This window comes from Eumetopias jubatus, unplaced genomic scaffold (genome assembly GCF_037043125.1).
Source record: "Eumetopias jubatus isolate StellerSeaLion01/CBP00866 unplaced genomic scaffold, mEumJub1_p1.0 scaffold_2, whole genome shotgun sequence".
Lineage (NCBI taxonomy): Eukaryota > Metazoa > Chordata > Mammalia > Carnivora > Otariidae > Eumetopias > Eumetopias jubatus.
The window spans coordinates 162,283,625-162,299,484 of record NW_028274808.1 but is presented as its reverse complement, the minus strand read 5'-3'; the positions used below and the strand labels follow the sequence as shown (position 1 = coordinate 162,299,484).

Sequence of the window (15,860 nt, the reverse complement as noted above, 5' to 3'; positions counted from 1 at the left end):
ACAGATCATTCCATGAACTATAAAGTTCACAGTTCAGAACTCCTTCTATTTACTTTGTTGAAAAACAAACTACCAATTTCAGACTGAATCTAATGTGTAATGATATAAAGGATCACTAAACAAAATAAAATAATTTCTTAATATTGGATATATTTGGACCAGACTGTTAGGATGAACATTTTCCTTTCAGGAAAATATATCCCCCCGGATATTGGCATACCTGGTCAAACTGAAGATCTTCACCTCTTTGAAGAGATCTAGACAATGGCTTCTCCTACGGTTAAAAAAAAAAAAAAAGCATATATACAAAATATGAGAAATCTTATCTATGATAAACAGATTCATGAGTTGGTTTTGTTTGTTTTCATTTGTAATTAGATTTTAAACAAAGGTAAGACTCCCTCTTTTTAACACACACACACATTTGCTACTATATACACAGAATACCTCTTTGAAAAAAAGAAAGAAATGTGTTTGCAAATGGGGAAAGAAATTGGATAGTTAGGATAAAGGGAGGGTTGGGGACTGGGAGTGGAAAGTTGTTACTACAAAGATTTTTGTACCATTAGAACTTGCATATCACAGAAGCCAAGGGAAAAGAGTACTACATAAAGAAAGCGTATTGACAGTGAAACATGATACTTTGGTATGGTTGCTTCCTATTAAGTTAAGCTTCCAATTTAGTGTTGTGTCTTCCTTTAGCACACAACAGTACTGGAATCTTTTTTTTTTTAACTTTCCATTTGGTATGTTCATTTATTTGCTGAAAAAACACAACTGAGTTCCTACTATGAGCAAGCATCATCCATGAACCAAAGAGGACTCACTGTGGAAAGCTCAGACCCTTTAATCTTCAACCAATGGGTCTGGGGACACAACTGATAGTAAAGTCTCTCCACCCTCTCTCACCTGCATGTGCACTCTTCCTTGCTTGTATGAAGAAATGACTCAAAGGAGGTCAGTCCAGATTACTGTCTAAAGTTAGTATAGAAAGAGTGTCATGGGGGGGCACCTGGGTGGCTCAGTCAGTTAAGTATCCCACCCTTGATTTTGGCTCAGGTCATGATCCCAGGGTCATGAGATCAAGCCTTACGTTGAGACTCTCTCTCTCTCCCCCACTCTCCCTCTCTGGAAGGGAGGAAGGAAGGAAGGAAGGAAGGCAGGAAGGCAGGCAGGCAGGCAGGCAGGCAGGCAGGCAGGCAGGCAGGCAGATATTGGGGCAGACAGACAGACAGACAGACATTGGGGCATAAAGGGGCCTCCACCCAGTAGAAAACAAAAGAGTGAAGGAATGGGCTGTGATACTATGTTGCAATGGATTGAGAGGAAGGGGGAGCAAAGAAAATCCTAGACAGATAGAAGTTTTGATGGACACTGGACACTCTGATGGTTAATTTTATGTCACAGGGTACCCTGTGATATTTGGTCAAACATTTTCTGGGTGTGCCTGTGAGGATGTTTTGGGATGAGATTAACATTTGAATTAGTGGACTGAGTAAAGCAGGTAGATTAAGACTCCCTTATGTGGCTGGGCTTCATCCAATCAGTTGAAAGCCTGAGCAGAGCCAAAAGGCTGACCCTCCCTGGAGTAAGAAGGTACTCCTGCCTGACTACACTGAGCTAGGGCATCAGTCTAGCCCTATCCCTTTTCCCATGTCAAACTGAAACATGGGCTCTTCTTGGACCGGCTTTCAGACTGGAGCTTATACTGCCCGCTCTCCTGGGTCCCCAGCCTGCCCACTGCAGACCTTGGGACTTCTCAGCCTCCAGGATCATGTGAGCCAATTCCTTCCAATAAATCTCTCTTTATGCATACATACCCTATTGGTTCTGTTTCTCTGGAGAATCCTAACTAATAAAAACATCATTTCTGATTTAATTTCCTCTTTGATCCAAAGACAGAATATGTCCTGGGGGCGGGGGGGGGGGGGGGAGAATGTGTTCCACATTTACAAACGGCATAAGAAGGACATTATCTAAGCAGTTAAAAATACGAAGCAACATCAAAGTACAACAATGGGGAATTTGGTCCAAAAAAATCATGGTATAGCTACACATTAGAGTATTGCATAGCCAGTAAAGTGACAGGTAGAACCAAATTTGTAGATTGGGAAAATGTTCTCAGTGTATTAATTAAAGTAGAGAATAACAGACATAATACTCTTACAAAAGGATAAAATGTATATATGGTGGTATATACATATATAAATACATTTAAAGCTCTAGAAACATACCACATACTAGTAATAAAAACAGAATAATAGGTTGTTCTGTGGTTGAACAATTAGCTTACTTTTATTTTCTGTATTTTCTACAAAGAATGCAGATTACGTCCTCTCATTCTTAAACTTGAGCACTGTTCTTGAGTTTCCCATGCTTGGTGGTATCCAGCAAATCCATTTAATTTTAGAACAATGTAGGGCACAACCATGAAAGTTATGGTTACAGAACAGACATGTTTTAAAATATGAGAAAAAACAATGTAACTAAACAAAATCATGAATTATGAAGAAGTGATTTTCAAATCTAGTTGTCACCAAACGTCCATGTACATGCCTGTATGTTTCTATACATTTAGCTTTAAAGATCTTTTTTTAATATGTATTTATTTGGCAGAGAGAGAGAGAGAGAGAGCATGAGCAGGGAGAATAGCAGAAGGAGAGGGAGAGGCAGGCCTCCCACCGAGCAGGGAGCCCGACACAGGGCTCAATCTCAGGACCCCAAGGATCATGTCCTGAGCCAAAGGCAGATGCTTAACCAACTGAGCCACCCAGGTGCCCCAACTTTAAAGATCCCTTAAGAACTATTCTCTCTATAAAAGAAAATATTACCCAAAATTCAGAAATTAAATCATTTTAGTTTCAGTTTCTTTCTAATTCAAACAAAATTTATAACATAATTAGTTTAAATTAAAATAGCATAGGGGCACCTGGGTGGCTCAGTTATTAAGCGTCTGCCTTCGGCTCACGTCATGATCTTAGGGTCCTGGGATCGAGCCCCGCATCGGGCTCCCTGGTCTGCGGGAAGCCTGCTTCTCCCTCTCCCACTCCCCCTGCTTGTGTTCCCTCTCTCACTGTGTCTCTGTCAAATAAATAAAATCTTTAAAAAAAATAAATTAATTAAAATAGTATATACAGTGTGATCCCTTTTGTGCATCTTCCTACCTAGTTGCCTTGCTGGCTACCCCAAATATACTTACCTAACTTACTTCCTGAATATAGAAGATGGCTGGGATTATGTTCAAATATACGATGGCTGTTTTGTTGAGATTTTTAGAATGATTTTCTAAACCTCTCTCTGTTATGCTTTTTTATTTAATTTTAAATACATATTAAATGTGTATTAAAGAAAAAGGAACATCATCCTTCTATGAAAGAAATGAGAATTTAGAAATATGTATATTTTGAAGTTTCTTTATCTGGTAGAGTCCTATCACCTTCTGTCATTCACGGCTAATCTCGATGAAAACACATCCACAAATATATTTGCCACTGAAATGTAAAAATCCCCAATCTAGCTATCAATGAAACATGTTCTAATTTAAATGGGATCTGTGACTAACATAACATAATTAAATTAAATTAAATTAAAAAAATAAATGGGATCTAACTGAATTCTGGGTCACTTTACTTTCTTAATAGGGATAGGTTTTTGGCGTGTCCTTGGCACTTGGGCCTTCACACTCGGGTGATTATCTTGCAGAACAAGTTCTGTATTTCGAAAACCAAGCTACACATCATTTATATCCAACATGATGATTCTGCACAACAATACATATGCCCAATTAGCTCTAAAATTTCAGTAAAACAGAAAGTCCTATAGCAGTTCCATAGAACCGTTTCTAAAAGTATCTAAAAGTTTGAAAAATAGTGAGATAAATGGCCTTTACTATCCTAATGTGATTTATTTATTTTTTTTAAAGATTTTATTTATTTGAGAGAGAGAATGAGAGACAGAGAGCACGAGAGGGAAGAGGGTCAGAGGGAGAAGCAGACCCCCTGCCGAGCAGGGAGCCCGATGCAGGACTCGATCCTGGGACTCCAGGATCATGACCCGAGCTGAAAGCAGTCACCCAACCAACTGAGCCACCCAGGCGCCCACTGAACTATTTATTTAAGATAAGTTTGGGGAGACAGTAAGTGGCTTCTTTGCACTCATTTCATCCCCTTTTATCGTTTTTAATTTTTTTTTAAGATTTTATTTATTTGAGACACAGAGATACAGAGAGAGAGAGAGAGAGAGAGCATGAGCAGGGGGAGAGGTAGAGGGAGAGGGAGAAGCAGGCTCCCTGCTGAGCCAGGAGCTGGACATGGGGCTCGAACCCAGGACCCTGGGATCATGACCTGGGCCGAACGCAGTCGTTTAACCATCCGAGCCACCCAGGCGCCCCTCAGTCCATCCCCTTTTATACTATAAGTCTAAAAAGGTCTTCAGTGATATTTTGAGGACTGCTGATCTAAGTGGTTTATTACTCACACAGCATGTTTATACACTAGAGTAATGGCCAAGCAGAATTAGAGAGCTTTTCAGAAACACATGTTGTTTCATATTAACATATTTTATTTCTCAACAAACTCATGCTTCCTCAAAGATTTCTAAAAATTTGACATCCTCCCCGAGCTTTCCCTAAACCAGGAAATGGAGGTAGACTATTTTTTCCATAATAAGAACTCAGAAATAATTTTTTAATGCAAAAGGATACTCAAGTTGCCGTAAGTACAAAAACATAAAATAAGTGTACTGCACTAAATAGAAATTACTAATCAAGAACTCTGTACTAACCTCTCAATTTAATTATAGGGTGATTGAGGACGCTCTCATCATTGCTCAAGCAGTTGTGGTGTCTTGCAATATGACATTTTGAAAAGATACACCATTTAAAAATGTTTATAGCATATGCAACCCATTACAACAACTAAAAAGAATAGAAATTATTCTCTATATTCATGCATGTATGCAAAGACTTTTGTGCAAGAATGTTTACCGTATTTTTTTCACAGTAGCCCCAAATTAAGGTAACTCCCAAACCGACTATCAACAGAGACTAGTAAAAAACATTATGTTATATTCCTTTATTAAAATATTGAACTATTAAAAAGAATGAGGCAAATTTATACAGGCTAAAATAGAGTAATCTCCAATTTACATTGTTAAAAATATCTAGGTACAGAAATAAATACACACAAAATCTCCCATTTGTGCTTAAAAAAAAGGTGGCAAAAAGAAATAAATAAAAATGTTTAAAAAAAGGTGGCAGGTGCTACAGAGTGGATAACAGACATGAAAAATGATGGACTAAAAACTGTGGATAGTGTTTAGCTTGATATAGAATGGAAGTAAGAGTCCTTACTTTTGTTATATAAAATTTAGAACTATTTCCACTTTTTATAATGTCATTATTTCATAATAATATAAAAAAACTAACAATGAGGGGCACCTGGGTGGCTCAGTCAGTTGAGCATCCAACTCTTGATTTCGGCTCAGCTCATGCATGATCCCAGGGTCATGAAATCGAACCCTGCATTGGGCTCCACACTCAGCGGGGAGTCTTCCTGGGATTCTTTCTCTCCCTCTCCCTATGCCACCCCCCAAATAAATAAATAAATAAATCTTAAAAAAATAAACTAAAAATGATTCTAAGGCTCCCAATCCTTTATGTTCTAATTTGATTCTTTAAGTAGTATATGTATAGAGTACCAAGAACAACATGTAGCCTCCACAGAAAGCAAGGGTGTTTATTGAAAAGATTTTGGTAGCCTAACAATGATATGGAAATATTAAAATAATCTGCAATTAAAGGGAGTAGGCTGAACACACACATAGCCTCCATTCTCTCCTAAAACCCGACCAAGACAACAGTAAAAGAATTTTTAGAAGACTTAAAAATTAAAACCAAAAAGGTCAGAGAGAATGGGAGAGACAGTAAAGAGCTGATGGAAAAGCCCAACCAACACATCTCACCCAACAAGAGTGAGTCCTAAGTAGGTAAGGGGAAAAGTCAGATGTCTGTTCTCCACACAGCCACTCACTCACTCACCCACATTATTTACTGAGTGTACAGTACGCCAGGCACAGTTCTAGGCTCTGGAGACACAACCATGAGCAAAATGGAAAACAATCCCCATCCTCATGAGGCTAAAAAGTCTAATGAGAGAACAACCAAAATATCTATTCTCTTAGACAGACTTCAGGATAGGAGGCTGGGATGGGGGGTGAGATTTTAGACAGAAAGACCACTGAAAAGATGACATTGGGGTCACAACAGGGGGAAAGTGGGTGAGCCTGCCACACAGGGTGAAGGAAAGATAATCCAGTTTGCAATTCTTTGCAATTCCTGAGGATTTGGAGAACTTCAGTACTCTGAAAGTGTAGGTAAAGGTGAAGTTAAAAACAAGAGAGCTGGGTGAAGGACTTAAGAAAAACTGAGACCCCTCCCTTTCCTTCTCTTCACCAGCTCCATCTGCCTAGCAAGTTGACCATCCTCCACCTTGCCCACAGAATGGTTGTCCTTCTCAGGAAAGGGCAAAACAGAAATGCTGACTGGTGGATGCTATGGTCGAAGACGAGGTAACACACTGAAGACAGGGAGCTCAAGTAAACATTTATATACCAAATACCAAAAAACCTAGTTATCTTCTGCCTCGAGACCCCCAGAACATCAGCTAAAGCCTGCCATTTGGGGTACTGGAAAGACCTTCTCTAGGGACTCTGATAAACCCCAGAACAGATCGGACATTGATGATTCAGTCAGAGATTACACACTGAAGACCACAGTCAAAAAGGCCTATCCACCTGGGTTTCCAATCTGTTTATAGTGCCCTGGTTGTAAAATAGAACAAGTTACAATGGACTTATATGTAAGGAGAAGGCAAAACTTTTAGAAGAAACAGATCATATGGGGAGAAAAAATTTAAAAAAAAATAACATATATGTAATTCAATATTCTCAAAAAAAAATAGTGGATATTTCAGAGTTGTAAAAATGCTGGGCCTAAACCAAATAATTTTTCTTACCTTCTTTTCTAGTCACTGGCAATCTAAAAGATTAACAGATAAGCTAGAATGTGCCTGGGTCATTACCAAGGATTGATCCACCTCCTTTCAGGAAGAAAGAGACCTAAGGTGTTGGAATGTAGTTTGCAAGCTGCAATTTCAATTAATGATTGCCCTTCCTTCCCCAATCCTCCCCCTAAAAAGAAAATGAAGTTGTGGCTAAAAATCAAGCTCTGCTAATCTTCGAATCTTTTGGTCTCCTTATTTTATTATGGCTTCTAATATGAGAATGAGAAGGCCAGTTCTCTCATTTTCGTGGTAGATTAATTCTTTTAGCAAAATCCATTCACATTTGTGCTTCCACGTTTTTAATGTAACTTACTGAATGACTGATCATGAGACATGCTAGTCTCCTTTTATGTAACAATCCATGGATGCTAGTTTCTTTGAAGTAACCCTGCAAGAGTTTCATTCAAGAACTCAAGAGACTCATCTTGGATGGTTATTACTAAAAAAATAGACTGAATAAATTTCACAGTAAATGAAATCACAATAAACAAATATGAAGCTATCATATAAATACTGTCACAGTATTAGATTAAACGTATCATTGTCTAATCTTTTTTACAATTTAAAAAATGTTTTAAATTCATTCCAGAGGTGGGGGGACCAGGGAGAGGAGAGAGCAAGAGGGACAAAGCAGACGACACACTGAGCCCAGAGCCCGAGGCGGGGCTCGATCCCAGGACCCTGAGATCGTGACCTGAGCCGAAACCATGCGCCGGACGCTTAACCGACTTTTGTCCTTGGTTGCTACAGTCCATTACACTGGGGGGCTTCCTGGTAGGTCAGAAAGAGTAAGCAGGGAGTGCTTCTTCTAAGTACAATGGTGGGGTAAAAACATCAATTTTCTGGTGGAAACCTCACCACTATTTACATTTTATAATCTCAGATTACACAGCAGATGTATCTGAAATTAGCTACTAAATTACAGAATAAAATGTAGTCAGCATCAGACTATTATGAAAGAACTACTAAAAGCTCTGGCTGGAACAATGACATTACGTTTTGTTAGAAGAACAAAGGGTACATACCACAGCGATGTTCTTTAAGGCTAAAGTCAACCTAAAATACAAATCTTTACTACGCACCTTCTGCTAGGCATCTACCACCACAGGCAGTGCTATAAAAGGCAAAGGAGACTGGCTCCTGGTATCACGTAGCTCCCATCAGAGGAGATAAACATGTAAGCCATTAACATGACAGTGTCAGAATCTAGGAGTATGAAAAATTATTATGATAAAACAAAGATTCGTATAGGTTGAAGAGGATCACTATGTGAGAAGGAACATGTGGGAAGTTTGGAAGGATGAGCAGAGGCTTAAAATACAGAAGAGTTAAGAGTATTTTGGATTAAGAGATAAATAAGAACAAACACACCAGGACAAAAGAACATACAGAGGAGACATTAAGTGTCAGAGGAGAATCAGGAGACATTATACAGACTGTAGGAAGACTCTGAAGAGGCTAGAATGACCCACCCAGAACTTGAATTTATTCCAAAGCAACAAAAAGTCAGCAAGATTTTTAAAGGAAAAAGGTAATAATATTTGTTTTAGATGAAGCAAAGTCTGGTGAGAGCAAGACAAATGGAAAGGTGATAAACCACTTATTTACTGGTTATTGCAATGATCTAGCATGAGTGAAGCTGACCCTGAGCTAGGACAGTGACAATGGCACTGGAAGAAAAAGAAAGGAGGAAGACATAAAATCACCATTTTATAAACTCAGTCAAATAGGTAATTTCACCCATATTTTCTTTTAATGCTTTTACTCTCAAGAACTTTGTATTTCAAAATTAAAATTCCTTTAACATACTATTTGAGAGGTGACAGGACCATACCACGTGTTGCTATTTATTAAATATTTTATACAATAAAAAATAAATATTTTATAAAATAGGTGAAGTGTTTTTTTAAAAGTGCTGTGCGAGTTGAAAGTTGCTGAAGCCAGGGGTGTCTGGCTGGCTCAGCCGGTAGAGGGTGTAACTCTTGATCTCAAGGTTGTGAGTTTGAGCCCCACGTTGGGAATAAAGATTACTTAAAAAACAGAATCTTTAGGGGTGCCTGGGTGGCTCAGTCATTAAGCATCTGCCTTCGGCTCAGGTCACGATCTCAGGGTCCTGGAACTGAGCCCCTCAAGGTACTCCCTGCTCAGTGGGGAACTTGCTTCTCCCTCTCCTTCTGCCCCTCCCCCCGCTTGTGCGCTCTCTCTCTCTCTCAAATAAAATCTTTAAAAAAAATAAATAAAATCTTAAAAAAAAGAGAGAGAGAGAGGGAGAGAGAGAAAGTTGTTGAAGCAAGGCAATGGCTCCTGGAGGGTTCATTACACTATAATCTGTACTTCTATATAAACTTGAAATTTTTCATAAATATTTTTCTTTTTTCAGGTTTACTGAGATATAATTGACAAATGCAAGTGTAATATATTTAAAGTGTACAATGTGATGATTTATGTACACATTGAGCTAATTAACATGTCCATATTTACTTTTTTTTTTGGTGAGAACATTTAAGTTCTACTCTCAGCAAATTTCAAGTTTATAATACAGTATTATCAACTAGTCACCATGTTCCATAACTTTTTTAATGTGTATTTTTTTAAAGTGGTTCCCTTTCTTATTTTTTTTTAAGATTTTATTTATTTGTCAGAGAGAGAGAGAAAGAACAAGCAGAGGGAGTGGGAGAGGGAGAAGCAGGCTCCCCGCTGAGCAGGGAGCCCAATGCAGGGCTCCATCTCAGGACCCTGGGATCATGACCCGAGCCGAAGGCAGAGGCTCAACCGATGGGCCACCCAGGCGCCCCTGTTCCCTTTCTTACTGTATGCTGGTTAAGCAGGCTACTGTAGCACACTACCAAGTAATTCACAGACCACTGATGAAGAAAATAACATTTTATAGATTAAGCACATTTATAATCCAACCTCATAATCATTAATTCCTATCTATGAGTTCTTGTAATTCTTATTTCTAAGGCGGAACTTTATGTACATGCTGTAAATATATACTCACTGATAAAAACAAAATCATTAATTTGTTACACAGAAAGCAACTGTGGAATGATTTAAGTTGAATACAGTGAGCTGCAGTTTTAAAACATACATTCTGGCTAATGATCTCTTACATATTATTATTTATTGGACCTCAAATACATACTTGCAGAGATGCTTTCTTCACAGTAGTTTCTTCTCTACTTAACGACAAGAAACTCACTCACAGGCATGCACAGACCCACTCACATACCTTGGCAATCTTAGCAATGTTAATTTTCTTAGTGAAGTAAGACTTAAGAACACGGAACAATACCTCCTTCAACTTCTCACCTTTCTTAGGTCGTCACCTATTCTCTCTTCTCTTCCTTTCCCCCTTTCCTTCCTCAGTAGGAAGTACCGCAAAGTGAATCAGCATACAGGCTCTGACGCCATTATTGTGCCTAACTCCTCATTCTGCCACTTGGTGGCCTTGAGCTTCGGGCAAGTAGCAAACCCTGGGGGTCTCAAATCACCGGTGAAAACCTATCCCTAACCCAGTTGCATCAGGAATAAGTAAATTTCAGCTGTTAAATCCTCCACCACCATCTTCATTGTGATCATCCTGCTTTTAGCTGACACTGTGCTCTTGGTACATCACATATCCAGCGCCTTCAAACTCCCAAAGTTACTTCCTAAAGTTGTATCACCCTACTAAAACTGTTCTCAGGCTGTGTAATTCCCAAGTCCAGCAACTTCTCCTAGTGTTCCTTGTACTCTTCCCCTCTGTATCATTTGACAATAATAATGCTATTCTACACTCTCTCTTGATCATCTGCTCTTTTGGCTTTATCACCCTCTCATAGACGATGCCAAAATCTCTATTTCTGGTCATCATTTCTGGTCATTGACAAAGAATTCCCAGCTACCAACAAAATAATTCCACATGGTTTACATCACCAGTATCTCAAGCTTATCATTCACACAAGAAAAATTATCTTATTCTCCTTTCCTACGCCAATCATATTCTCATTTTCTTTCATCTAATGTCATCTAACACTTCAAAGAACTTTTAACCTTTACTTTCCCTCAAAACACCTACTCCTATTTGTTAAGTTCTACTAATTCTGTTATCTTACTTCCTTCTCCAACCACTTCCACTGTTAATGCCCTAATTCAAGACTCTCTTCATTCCAGCCTGAATTATATACAACTGCTAAACAGTAGTCTCTGCCTTTAAAGATTTTATTTTTAAGTAATCTCTACAACCAACGTGGGGCTCAAACTCACAACCCAGAGATCAAGAGTCATATGCTGTACCCACTGAGCCAGCCAGGCGCGCCCCTAGTCTCTGCCTTTAATCTCTTCTCTCTGCTAGTGTCCAACCACTGTATTGTCTATCACAGCAACCTTCAACAACCCCTCAGAATCTGACTCAAACATTTTGTTTTCAGTCTTTCTCTTCCTTCCTCTTTACCATAAGCTCTAATCACATGGAGCTTCTCAGACCCTACTTAAGTATGCCTCATGCACTCTCCGTCTCAAAATAAGTTTACTATTTTATTGTAAGTTTGGCGACTGCCATATCATCAACTTGCAGAATCTTCTAGATTTTCCTTTATTTTCTCTTATGATTTATCTGTTTCAACAATTCCCATTGGTGAAATCCATTTTTGTTCCTTGGTGACCTGCAGTAACTTACCAAGGTGGATTCTAAAGTCATTACAGCTTTCTAGACCACAACTTTACTAACTTACCTCTTAATTTTTTTTAAAGATTTTTTATTTATTCATTTGAGAGAGAGAGACAGAGAGAGCACATGCAGGGGGAAAGGCAGAGGGACAAGCAGACTCCCCACTGAGCAAGGAGCCCGACGTGGGACTCGATCCCAGGACCCCGGGATCATGACCTGAGCCGAAGGCAGACGCTTAACCACCTGAGCCACCCAGGCATCCCTTATCTCTTAATTTTTAAAACTTTATTTTTTTTAGATAGTTCTGGTTCACAGCAAAATTGAGTGGAAGGTAGTGATTTCCCATATACCCCATCACACACTTGCCTAGCCTGCCCATCAGAGTGGTACATTTGTTACTACTGACACAATGACAATGACACTTCCTAATCATCCAAGTTCTGTAATTTACATTGCAGTCGACTCTTGGTGTTGTACATTCTGTGGGTATGGGCAAACGTACAATGACGTGTCCACCACTGCAGTATCAGAGTATTTTCACTGTCCTAAAAATGCTCTTTCTTCTGCCTATTCGTCCTTCCATTCCCAGCCCCTGACAGTCATTTTACTGTCTCCATAGTTTTGCCTTTTTAATAATGTCCTACAGTTGGGATTATACAGTATGTAGCCTTTTCAGATTGGCTTCCTTTAATTTTTTTTCAAGTATGTTATTTCCTTCAGAAATTTTGTTTATAATGGTTAATAGAAAAGTTAAGAAAATATTTCAGATTTATAGGTCAACTCTACTCACCAAGGGTTCAGCCATTACAACTTCAATTTTCTTTTCAGCCTGAACAGCAAATTCTGCAAAGAGGCTCTTGATGACATATTCACCAGGCTTGACATCTGGGTCAATCGTAATGCTTGACATGATGATATTCTTTTTTCCCAAAGTGGAATGAAAGTTGGAGGAAGCACAGTACTTATTCACTTTGCTGACTGGTGCTGAAGCTAAAAAGAAAAGAAACAAAAGAACTCTAATTATCAACACAATAATGAGACCCACCATAACAACCCTATTTAATATGCATCCTGCCCCTAAACCCCATCCCAATCTGTATTATCATACTCTATTTTTTTATTACACTTGCTACATTCTAACACATTGCCCAACTGTAATTTAGTTATGTGTTATTATGTAACTGTTCTTCTCTCAACCCTACTAATGTGAATTTCCTAAAAACAGGGATTCTCTTTTGTCTTTTTTGTTCATCAACGAATCGATGAATCCCAAGTACCTAGAACAATGCCTAGCATATACTGGGTATATAATAAATACATACTGAATGAATATGAATTCTAAACAAAGTGATGTGCAATGAAGGAAATAAAACAGATGGGAACACAGGAAACAGGCCTGGTTAGGGCACTGAGAGGTACCGTTTTGGAGAGCATGATTAGGAAAAGGCCTCACTAAGAAGCTACATTTGAACTCACCTGGATGATGAAAAAGAGGCAGCAAGGCAAAGCACCAGGAACAGAAAGCACTAAATTGAGTGAGGATGTTTGATAAACAAAAAGAAGACCAGTGTGGCTGGAGCTCAAGGGAGGAAGCAGGGGTGACGGGCAATTTCAGGTGAGATCAAAATCATTAGCCAGGGATTTAGAACTTTGTAGGAAAATCAGATTTTATTCTAAATGAAATTAAAATTCACTGGAACGTATTAACTTGGAGAGGGAGAAGATCTGGCTTCTCTTAAAAGATCTCTCTAGCTCCTCTGGAGAATGGACTGGAAGGGGGCAAAGGTAGACTCAGGAGAGCCACTACACAGGTCCAGGTGAGATGACCCTAGCTCAGAGTAAGAGGATGGAACGGCACAGGAGAGAAGGAAAGGACTTGACATTTGTCATGTGTTAGTGAATTTGGCATCAAGGTGAAGGAAAGGAACTAGCAATGACTTGTAGGATTTTTACTGCAATCATTCAAAGGACAGTGGTGCCATTTACTCAGCTAGGGATGTCCCAGGGCCTGGCAAACAATACACTGCACCAGCTGGGGCACAAAAAGAGCACACCCGGACTGCTACATGCTCTTTATCTTCACAGGTTTTGTCCTCTGATTCACAGCCTCTCACCCACTCTGTCAGCCCGCTGCGTCATACAGACCATTCCGTTCCTGAACTTCAGCTTATGCCATCCCCGTGGCCTCGAGTATTCACTGAAAACCTGCAGGTTTGTACTGCTCTACCCCAATCTGATCCCCAGGTCATGCCCTTTCATAAGCTGTCCCCAAAGCAAACGCTTCCATGAAAACAGAAGCAGAACACAATCGAATGCCGAATGTCTGTATGTGTGTACGTAACTACAGAACAAATCTATTCCAAATACCTAGTCTCCAAACTCATAAACTGTTCTGTCAAAAAAAAAAAAAGAACCCTACTCTACCCTACCATAGATAAATAAAAGATAAATAAAAGTGACCTGTGATAACTCCAAAAGAAAATTCTAGGAAGTAATGCAAAATACAAATATTTTACTTCAGAAAAAATAATTGCAAATTAAGAAAAAAAACATTTCTGAAAGAATTTCCATACTTGGATTCCCTTCATGCCCTAGTCATAATCTTTATTTGTTTTTCCAAAAAACAGTATTTTTCCTCCAAAACTAAGATTAAAAATTAGTCACACATGATGTTTATATATTTAAAAATAACCTAAAGAATATTCCAAATTGTTAATATTGTGCCTAAAACTAAGTATCTTTGTATCACATCAAATTAAAATATATTATGTATTGGATTCTAGAATGAAAATTACATAATAAGACCAATTCAAAACAAAAACTCACAGTCCTTTGAACACAGTACACACTATTTATTTTAAACAATGACCTGTTTGTTTACTCTGTTTCATGATCCAACATTGTGTATTATAAAAGAATCTGTTAACAACTCTTACTGTAAAAAATGGAGATCTTAAAAGAAATCATTTTGGATCATTAGGAGAACTCTGTATTTTATACCCATATCATGTTGGATAACCTTAGGGAATCATAAAATAGCAAAACAACGAAAACAAAAACTACTCAGTTTCCAGAAGATTAATGTTTTAGACATAAAAATGAGGATAAAACATTTTCAAGACTTTGACTTAAGGTCATAGTTACAAAATATATCCTTTCTTTTAATTAAGATTTGTAAGCCTCGGAAGTAAGATTTGTAAGATCGTAACATTTACAAAGTTTTTTTGGCTTTAACTTTACAATAAATGTAACTAAAGAAGAAGCCCTATAATAGATCTGGTACTTAAATTCTAACCTTTGATGAGGTATAACCTTTTTTAAATGATGTTTTTTTGAACAGTTTCTCCAAAAAAGAAAAAAACTTTAGTTAAAATGACCTCTCAAATAATTTGCCTTTACTGTCTTGTACTTCCTAAAAAGTATAAATTAAGCATAAACAAATATTCCTAGGTATCAAAATAGCATATTTTAAGAAATTTGCCAATAAAGCCAAAAGTTTTAGGACAACCTGCACTTATCTTCCAAATAAAGATTTCTCTTCCAAATATCTGCACTATCTTCCAAAATAAAAATATCTCATTTGAGAAAATCCAATTTTTATGAAAAATGAATGTTTTTACACCAAACAAATTAATTTATCTCAATTGTATTTCTTAGTAAGTATTTCATGAATGCTTGTTGACTCTATTAATGCCAAAAAGTAACACAGAACATATCTACCGACTGAAATTTCTGGTCGCAAAACAATCTAATGTTGATGTTAAGGACTGGCAAAATTATCTTTATAATCTAATAAACAGAATGCTCTATAGACCATTGAAATGACAGCATCAAAAAATACTGAATGGCCTGGGAAAATGTTCAACATATAGAGTAAAGTGCAAAAAGGTCATAAGACAGTAAGTACATAAAACCAAAATAAAATTAAAAGGCAAGAAGAATATCTGCAGCATAGAACAGAGTTAATCAATTTACCTCCATCCACAAAGCTCTAATGAAGTCAGAAAAAGACCCTCACCCCCAAACTGACAACTAGACAAACGACATGAGCAAGTTACAATATTTAACTTCGCTAATGTTTTTTAAACAAGTCAAAATTAGGTAACATTTTTCAAAGTGGTTCCCCCCCTCCAATTTTGTATTTCACT

At 38.0% G+C, this 15,860-nt stretch overlaps 1 protein-coding gene across 5 annotated transcripts in view; it reads right to left on the bottom strand.

The window, feature by feature from the left end:
- Positions 1-15,860, bottom strand: part of FRYL (FRY like transcription coactivator) — a 251,245-nt gene that overhangs the window by 129,100 nt on the left and 106,285 nt on the right. For all 5 annotated transcript variants that reach the window (XM_088021180.1, XM_088021179.1, XM_028100519.2 and 2 more), the window contains 2 exons: positions 12,503-12,702; positions 221-274 (listed from right to left, as the gene is read on the bottom strand). In XM_088021180.1, the coding sequence (XP_087877306.1) occupies positions 221-274; positions 12,503-12,622 (174 nt within the window). In that variant the 5' untranslated portion in view covers positions 12,623-12,702. The remainder of the gene's footprint in view (positions 1-220; positions 275-12,502; positions 12,703-15,860) is intronic.